The sequence below is a fragment of the Cornus florida genome, unplaced genomic scaffold (assembly GCF_030987335.1).
Source record: "Cornus florida cultivar Cherokee Brave unplaced genomic scaffold, ASM3098733v1 CherokeeBrave_3.0.0_Hap2_Chr01, whole genome shotgun sequence".
Taxonomy (NCBI): Eukaryota; Viridiplantae; Streptophyta; class Magnoliopsida; order Cornales; family Cornaceae; genus Cornus; species Cornus florida.
The window spans coordinates 117,185,427-117,195,619 of record NW_026775571.1 but is presented as its reverse complement, the minus strand read 5'-3'; the positions used below and the strand labels follow the sequence as shown (position 1 = coordinate 117,195,619).

Below are 10,193 nucleotides of genomic sequence, written 5' to 3'. Positions count from 1 at the left end.
GTTGTCCAGAATATGACCCAGTAGACGACACCTATCCATCTAGTCTCCTCATCCTCCATTCTTTTGTTTCTGAAAATAATCAAGAATGGAATGCATAGCATTCCCAGTACACAACCCTCCAATATAACTCACTATGACCCTCACCCACCAACCACTAGTACATCTTTTAGACTCCATCATCACCACCACCACTACTATTCTTCTCTCTACCCGGTACTTCAAGCAAGCCCACCACAATGGCTGTCTATATATATATATACACAAGGGCGGAGCTAGTGTATACCACGCGTCCCTGGCCCAACTTACAATAATATATATATATATACTAAATGTATATATGGAAAAATTCATATAATGACCCCTAAAATTTTTATTTTTTAAAATTATCTCTTAAATTTTGTATTTCTTCTATTTTTTTACTCTTTAAATTCGTTTAATTTCCTTTTTAAAAAGTCATATTTTCCTTTTTAAATTAAACTCCAATATTTTTTGTTACAAAATTCTCTCATTTTTCTTTCCTTTTTAAATTTTTTGTTAACTATTTATCTTTCTTAAATTTCTCATTCATTGATATATTATTTTGAGTAATTTTTTTTCTATCTCTTGATTTATAAAATTTATATTTATTATCGTGATTATTGAATATATTTTACACCGTACCCTCTTAAATTTAATTTTTGACTTCACCCCTATATATATATATATATATATATATATATATTAAAGAGATCGAGTCCCCCTTTAAACGAAAATGAACTACTCTATCATTTTTATATTATTAATGCTTGTGTTATATTTATCTTTTTTCATAATTTATACCGCATCTCGATCGATATTGAGTTAATTTTATGTGTTGTAAGTAAATTATCATGTTTTATTTTGTAGGATTTTTTTATGATCTTTTATGAAAAATACAGACCAAGCTAGGGATGTAACCTTTTCGTAATTACTTATTTATTTTTGTAAGTAGAATGTCAGATGGTAATTCAAATTTGTATAAATAGGGACAAATTGGGTATCTAAATTTTTATTTTTTAATTTAACATTAAATAATAAGATTAAATATCTCATTTTATAATACGGTTCCATAGTAATATTAAGACAATGTGATAAATTTTTTAAAGTGTAGGAAATTTTTTAAACAAGTTCGAAAGGAATTGAAATTTTATGATTTTAACCCTTATTATTATGTTTATTTCCATATTTGGGCATGGCCTTTCCGGGTTAACCATTAGTCAGTCTCTCTCTATGTCCTTTGTGTAAAGTAAATTTGAAAAAACCATTACTTGGTGTACTTATATAAGGTAGAATATGATATTTGAATATAATCAGTTTGTGAAAATAATATTAAAGTAATCAATTTATTCAATATGTTCCTCCATTGCAACACATTGATTAATCTCATTCAAGACGGTTCCATTAAAACATATTAGTAACAGCCTTTAAACAAATTGTTCGACCCCACTGACTTTTATAGAGTAAAAACTACATCAATACCGACTAATTTGCAGTAAAAGATAATTAGCATTTACTAAAATTTAATTTCAGTTATAATTATAAAAAACACTAAAATCCTTGAAAAACTATAATATTTGATATCCAATTCGGATATGGCGCAGCGGTTTACTCGTTGAATTTTGGAGCTTAGTAAGCCCAAGGTTTGGGATTCGAGTCCCGCTTGGTATTCTTTGTGACTAGTCTCCGTTGTCTCTGCAATGACTTACCTTGTTCAGGTGGGGAGGAGCCATTCCGGGTCCTTAGGAATTAGTCCGGTTGTTGAAGATCCCTAAGGGTTCGTGTCATTCCAGACACCCCGAGTTAATAAAAAAAAAAAAAAAAACTATAAAATTTGATATATGAGATATGCTTCAAATGGTTTTATCAAATTATAATAATAAAAAAAAAAATAGAAAGGGTTAATTACACTCATACTCATTTGGCCAAATATCACACTCAATACTTTTAAAAAATAATTATCACTTATATTACAAACGTTTATTCTATTTTTTACTTACATCCTAAAAGTTACTTTTTAAGTGTATCAACCCTTTTGCAGGTAAAATGACTATTTATTGACCTAAGAAAGGATTGAAATAACTTAAATAACCTTTCACTCTGATTATATAAATTTAAAATAGAGACCGGCCAATTCCACCATCACCACCACATTTTGTGACCCAACACCTATGGTTAAATATCACCATGACTACCCTGCTCCTCTATTCTTCTTCTTTTTCTCTATCGGTCCATCTCTCATCTCCACTTCTTATCGGCAGCAACAAAGCTATGTGGGAACTGATTGCTATCTCTTTTGCACTTAATTACGAAGTTTGTTAAGTTAGGATTTATAAATAAGACACGGAAGGGACTTTGCTGCAAATACATGCAAACTTTTGAATCTCCTTTTCAATGCAATGTTAATTACCTTTTACTTACATTTGGTGTCAGTTTATTGCTATCTCTTTTGCACTTAATTAGGAAGTTTGTTAAGTTAGGATTTATAAATAAGACAAGCAAGGGACTTTGCTGCAAAAACATGCAAACTTTTGAATTTCCTTTTCAATGCAATGTTAATTACCTTTTACTTACATTTGGTGAAGTTTTTTCCTCTGGCAAAGTATTTAAATTTTGCTCAAGTTCTTTGCATTTGTAACCGGGACAAGTGCATAAAATACTTTTAAAGTATATTTTGTATAGTATTTTTATCGTTTATTTGAAAAAGTATGTAAAAAAAAATCCCTAATCTTTTCACATTGTGCAAAAATACTCCTTACAGAAATTAGTAATGTAATACCCATTTTGCTCTTTTACTAAGGATTTGAATTTTTTGAGATTTTAGTTTACTCTTTTTTACTAATTTTTTTTTCTTCTTTATTTTATTTATTTATGTACCAACATTGTTTTAAAAAAAAAAAATCTTAATATCAATGTGCACTGATTTTCAGAGTTTGGAAAAATTTTATTTTCTTTAATTTTCACTTTATTTTCTATTTTTATCTTTACTTCTCTTTTATACTTTTATTTTTATTTTATATTTTTATCTTTACTTGTCCATTGCCACGTCCTCCAATGGTATCATTTTCGGTAATTTTTTAAAATTATTTATTTTTATATATTTTATAAAATGATACAGTAAAGACCTATTTGCATCATATTGAAACTTTAGGGGTATTTTTGCACGAGAGAGACATCCTAGAATAGTGTCTTTTTTGATCATTTTACAAATTTTTTTATTTTTATACATTTTATAAAATAGTAATTTAGTCAACTTAGAGTTTAAATTTGTTAGAGGGACCTATTTGCACCAAATTGAAATTTTAGAGATATTTTTTACATGTGAATGGTGTGATATACACTGTAAACATACTTTAAAGGTATTTTTTGCATTTGACCCTTTGCAATTTCATGTTTATAGTGTAATTCTTTTTCAAATAAGACAATTAGAACCTTGGTGGAAGTTAATTCTCTCTCTAAACTCAATTTGACCACACCAATACAACTGTGAATCAAGTAACAAAATCAATTTACCCAAAAAAAAAAAAAAAAAAAAAAAAAAAAAGAAGAAGAAGAAGAAGAGAAGAAAAGAAAAGAGGGTAACCAAATCACTCTCTTAAAAATTTTAGTTGGTTAGATGTCTCAAGTATTGTTGGGTTGTTTTAATAACAGTTGATTGTGAAAAAGAGTTATTGTCGATTTACATTATGGGCTAGTTTGGTGTGGTGGAATGAATTAGAATAGGGGTGGGAATGGAATAAGAAGAGAATGGAATATGAATGATGATTCTTATTCTATCGTTTGGTTGTAAACATGGAATGTGTAAAAATGAAATGCTCATTCTCATTCCTGTGTTTGATAAGAAAGTTGGAATGGAATGAATTTATATTATTTCTTTAGATTATATTTTATTATTAGTAAAAAAAAATTAGCTAAAAGGGAGAAGAGATAAGAGCGAGAGAAAATAAACAAGATAGAGAGAGAAAATAGACGTGAAAAAAGAAACAGAGGGACAAGAAGAGACGATGGAGAGAAGTAGGTGATTGAACAGAGGGGAGGCGTCGTCGCCGGAGAATTTGTATCGCGGTGGTGTTTCTATGTATCCGGCGGTGGTGTTTTTAATTGAGACCACCGATTATATAGCAACAAATCACAGACGAAAGTCTAATGTACCAAGACGACACGGTGCAAAGAACAACCCCATACGACGCTACGTGCCACCTGAAGTTCTGCATGTAGATCTCACTTGCCCGACGAATTTTTTGATCATCTTCTCCGGTGACGTTTAGCAAATTGGTCAAAATTATTCATAGTCGCCGCCGTTTCAGTTCACTTCATCATTAGATCAAACCCTTTTTTTGCTCGAAGGGGCCTGCTTCGCTTCTTTCTTCTTTATTCATCGCTGGTGTGTTTACAAGATTGATGTGGGTGTGTTTACGGGATTGATGTGGGTTCGTAATTTGTTGAGACTCAACTTTATTTTTTATTTTATTTTTAGGCTATTTTTTTTAAAGTGAGAATGAAATGGTCATTCTTTTTGTTTGAAGGTGGAATGATTTTGATTGAATGATTTTGATGAAATGGTCATTCCCAAGAATAGTGAGGAATGATGATTCCAACTTTAAAATTACGCACCAAACACCAGAATTAAAAAAAAAAAATAATAATTCCATTTTACTTTCTTTTATTCTATTTCACCTCACCAAACTAGCCCTAAATTCTTCTTCAATCTTCAATCTTCAATCTTCAATCAACACTTGGGCAATATGTCTCATGATGAGTCACGGTCAATGCATTTGGGTACTTGGGAAACAAAGAAAGTAAGGTTATTTTATTCCCTTCATTTCTTTTTATTAAAGTTGACTGGGTGTCAATAAAATTAATTTAAATAGAAATTTTTTTATCTTTATTATTTTTTATTTTTAAATAATTTAAATTTAAAAATATAAAAATAATTTTAAATAATCAATTTTTAGTTATTGGACTCGCGGGGTAGAGAATCCAAACTCCTATTCAACTCTCTCAAACAAGTTGAACCTTCAATTTTTCACATAAGTTTACTGTGCATTTGAGTATTAGGCTCCGTTTGTTCTTTTTCAGATAAAATATTCTTTTATTTTTACTTTGTCGGTATTTAACAAAAATCTAATGGAGATTAAGATCGAGTCTATAGGACTGGACATGTAAAATAACTTGTCGAAAATTTATGAATAAATTATTTTTGTTAAATTTTAATATTTTACACCAATCAAACACCGAAAAATAAAAAATATATATTTTTGTATTTTTAAAAAATATTTTACGTACGGAGCCTTAATGTATAATTTTCTTTAAAGTTATACTTGGTACAATATAATTTGAGAAATATTTTATCAAATTATATTTCTCTATTATTTTCATTCATAATTTTTAAAGTTTTGAAACAGAAGAAATCTGAGAACAACAAAATCATTCGATAAGTATAAGCAACAGTAAAGCATCGAATTGCAGGTAATAATATAATAACTCAGCTTTTACTTCCTTTTGCCGGAACAGGAGAGGTGTTCTTTGCTTCCTAATGGAAAAGACGATGTACTACCTAAACTATAATTTTAGGTGGGACCCACACTAACACACAGCTTCCCCTCATACCTTTCCTGGTCTAAAACCAAGAAAAATTTAGAAAATTCAATTGCAGTCAACATTCAGACATAAATTTTTCTCTATCTTTCTCTCTCTATTTCCTCCAATCTATGATCAGCTAATGTTCTTTTTGATATATTTGAGATAGATCTCAAATTTTTAGTGGAAAAGAGAGATGGGATTTCAGGAGAATGTTGAAGGTGGCAAAAACAAGTACAAGAGAATGGATCCTGATATTGTGGAAGAAGATGGTGTCTCACTCTCACATGATGATTATCATCAGCAACAAAGGACCAACAGTACGAGGACATATATTTTTGCCTGTGCCGTCTTTGCCTCTTTCAATTCTGTGCTTCTTGGTTATGGTTAGTGTCTCTTTTTTTTCTTTTTTTTTTTCTTCAAATCTCTTCTGTGTTTTGATCTGTTTCTCTAATTGATCTGTTTATTTGATATGTTTCGCATCAAATTATTATGGGATTGATGGGTTCAATCTAATTTGGATTTAGTAATGCAATATTAATTGTATTAGATTAATACTAATGAAGGGAATTCATAATTTTTTTTACTTGTAATCTCTATTCATAGGGTTAGATTAGAATGCCTTAAAAAGAGCATAATGAAAACATAGGATTCATGTAGCTGACTCCAAATAAACGGAAAAAGGCTTGGTTGTTGTTCTAATTACTATTCAATGTTCAAAGATAGATTTTTTCACATTCACACGCTACAAAACCCTATGTTCGGTTAGCTCATATGGAGAACTTTTTTGGCGAATTCGATTAAACTGTTCCTTGTGAAATGTGTGTGTGTAATACAGTGGGGACAAGTGAGAGTAGTTGAAGGAACGCATTTACATAACTACATTCAAACTATATTTGGGATCACCGAATTGGCTTCTTGGAATTAGATTGAACTAATTTTCTCCAATTTCAATTCTAAGATGCCAATTTGGTGCTCCCAAATGCAGCATTAGTGTCGCTACTCAACAGTGGGAGGCACCTAAAATGTAGTTGTTGCTGAAAAGTACCCATGTTGGAAAATTGATAACCAACAGCTTATTGTACTGCAGTCATCCATTATAGATAATGTTTAAAAGCTGAACTCAAGCTTTTTTTTAATCGCATTGTTCTGCAAACTAATTGCTAGTATTGACCTAATTTGTAGTTTGTTAACACTATATCTTCTATATGCAGATGTGGGTGTCATGAGTGGAGCAATTATATTTATTCAAGAGGATCTGAAGATAACCGAGGTACAAGAAGAGGTCCTTGTTGGAATCTTAAGCATAATTTCACTTCTAGGTAGTTTAGCTGGGGGTAAAACATCAGATGCCATTGGTAGAAAATGGACCATGGCATTCGCCGCCATTGTATTTCAAACAGGTGCTGCTATAATGGCTCTTGCTCCTTCCTTTTTTGTACTAATGATAGGAAGACTCTTTGCTGGGATTGGGATAGGCTTCGGAATCATGATTGCACCCGTATACATTGCTGAGATCTCACCTGCTGTTAGCAGAGGCTCTCTCACCTCCTTCCCTGAGATTTTCATTAATCTAGGAATCCTTCTCGGTTATGTCTCAAATTATGCATTTTCAGGACTTCCGGTACATATAAACTGGAGGATAATGCTTGCTGTGGGAATTCTGCCCTCAGTTTTTATGGGGTTTGCACTGTTTTTTATCCCGGAATCCCCAAGGTGGTTGGTAATGAAAAACCGGATTGATGAAGCAAGATCAGTTTTGTTGAAGATAAATGAAATTGAAAGTGAAGTGGAGGAGAGATTAGCAGAAATCGAATTAGCTGCCAGACATACTAATGCTGGAAAGTATGAAGAGAGAGCTGTGTGGCGTGAATTATTGAATCCTTCTCCTGGAGTACGTCGGATGCTGATAACTGGCTGTGGAATCCAGTGTTTCCAACAGATTACTGGTATTGATGCAACTGTGTATTATAGCCCCACAATTTTCAAAAATGCTGGAATCAGCAATAACACTCAGCTTCTTGCCGCAACTGTTGCTGTTGGATTCACAAAAACCATTTTCATATTGGTAGCAATATTTCTCATTGATAGGGTAGGTAGAAAACCATTGCTTTTTGTGAGTACAATTGGAATGACAACCTGTTTGTTCAGTCTAGGCCTTACCTTATCTTTACTGGGGGATAGTTCAATTGGGATCAAATTGGCAATTTTATCAGTGTGTGGGAATGTAGCTTTCTTCTCAGTGGGAATTGGCCCGGTTTGTTGGGTTTTGTCATCTGAAATCTTCCCTCTAAGACTTCGAGCTCAAGCATCAGCACTTGGGGCAGTGGGGAGTAGGGTCAGTAGTGGCCTGGTTGCTATGTCTTTCCTCTCCGTGTCCCATGCAATTACAGTCGCTGGAACATTCTTTGTCTTTTCAGCTATTTCAGCCCTCTCTGTTGCTTTTGTTTACAAATGTGTTCCGGAAACAAAGGGGAAGTCTTTAGAGGAGATTGAAATGCTATTTCAGAATGAGACACAATTGCAAGGAGGAGAATTGGAGCTTGGAGATGTTGAGCACCTAGTGCAAAAGCAAATGAGTAGCTGAGCATGCTCGGTTGCTAAACCATGATCTTACATTCTTACATGATTTGTCGAGACAAAAATATGCTGGCACAGAATAAAGGGCAAACACCCATCAGAAACTCTACATTCAGTCAGGGGCAACCAAGGGGGTAAATTTTTTAGTCCCAGAGTTGCATTGCTTTTGTTCAAGACTCATGCCTGCACTTGTTCGGAGCATATTGCATACATATCTTATTTTAAATTCATTTACATTAAATTTTTTTGTAAGATAAAGAGTTTAGATTACATGTGGTTCACAATGTGCTAGGAATTATATTGATGGCTTTGTTTTGTCCAAAGTAGGGCAAATAAAAGAATTTAAGGACAACATAGTTTGTGCTTCCAAAAAGTACAATATTTGGACAAATCACTTGTATTTGTGTTGATAATTTCCCGTTATGTTGCAAAGAAGATATGGGAATAAAGAGAACATATATTCATGGTCATATTTGACTATTTTCAGTTTTCATTTCTTTGATCTTTATTCATCTGAACTGTGTATGATATAAACCCATAATTTCAAAATTGCAACATTCCAGATATAAATATAGTGAATATATATATATGTGTGTGGGTGTGTAATTTCTTGAATTCCTCTAAAAGGATGAAACCTGGTGAATTCCATAGGGATCAAAATGCATTAAGAAACAACAAAGTATAAAAATTCATAAAGGTTTTAGTAGCTTGATTAGTAATGTTCGCAGGTTAGCGTGTGCCCACAAGGGATTTGGATTTGGATTCTCTTCTTTGCCGGACAGTCCTAATCTCCACTATTCTCTATGTATTGGACTGTTTAGTGCACAAGAGAGGATTCGAGTTCGATCCAAACCTACTAACCCCTTTGAATACCCTTGTAGGTTTGAGAGATCAACACCCTTGATTCATCAAGAAGATATCAACAACAATCCAAGTCCACGGGAAGATAGCGATTAGACAAAATATGTAGCCCTAGCACGGTCCGTACACAGGTAGGTAGAGAGAATATAGCCATGTGCAACCATAAATTATTGCAAATCTTCTCACCAACCACGATTAAGCATAGCTGCAAAGGAAGCGCTGTTACATTCAGAACCAAACTATTTGGTTCTCTTTCTAGAACTAATTTGAACCTATTACCCACTAACATCTTAATATCTATTATGATAATTTTTTTTTTTTTTTTTTCTCAGCATAGGCCCTATTTGAAAATTACTTCACATCGGCTCCGTTTGTTTAAATGTAAAATATTTTTCAAAATATATATATATATATATATATATATATATATATATATTTGGTATTTGGTTGTCGTAAAAGATTTACGAAATAAAAAAATATTAAAATTAAACAAAAATAATCAATTTTCGACAAGATATTTTACATGCCACACACGATGAACTCAACCTTGACGTATACTTTTACTAAACACCGAAAAAGTAAAAATAAAAGAATATTTTACCTGAAAAAAGAAAATATTTTCAAAAAAAAAAAATTACGTCCAAACAAACAGAGTACGACAAACAAAAATAGTACTCACCTTGTTTAACTCAATAGAACTTTTTTTCCAAGCACTTAGATAGAGTTGGTTACATAAATTCTATTTTTTTTTTTATTTATAATTTTGCTCTATCTGAGATCACAGTCCTAGTCGAACCACCTGCTAATATATCAGTTTTCTATATCATTACTTACTAAGTCTACTCAAGCTAGCTTTTGTTTTCTCCTTCGATCCCCCAAACATTAATTTTAATGCGAACTATGTCATTTTTAAAAAAAAAAAAAAAATTGATGCACTTAATGGTTTTTTTTGCAACGGACTAAAACCATCTTAGTCGACTTTCACTCAATTTGTTACTTTAACCACCCATTTCACTAATGTGTTAATTTTGAACTTTGATTTTATTAAAATATTGTTGTTTATCGAATTATCAGTGATTATAATTTATAAGCATTGTTTTTGAACAATTGAAAACAGAAAATATTACCAAGTATTTAGTAATATAGAAAGGCTTAAA

The 10,193-nt window shown here is 31.9% G+C and overlaps 1 protein-coding gene across 1 annotated transcript; it reads left to right on the top strand.

Moving 5' to 3' along the window:
• Nucleotides 1-5,534: 5,534 nt before the first annotated feature.
• Nucleotides 5,535-8,663, top strand: LOC132316660 (probable polyol transporter 4). Its single transcript, XM_059815136.1, has 2 exons — nt 5,535-5,981; nt 6,810-8,663. Exons 1-2 carry the CDS (start codon nt 5,792-5,794, stop codon nt 8,180-8,182), a joined length of 1,563 nt encoding a protein of 520 aa, XP_059671119.1. The 5' UTR covers nt 5,535-5,791; the 3' UTR covers nt 8,183-8,663.
• Nucleotides 8,664-10,193: the final 1,530 nt, after the last annotated feature.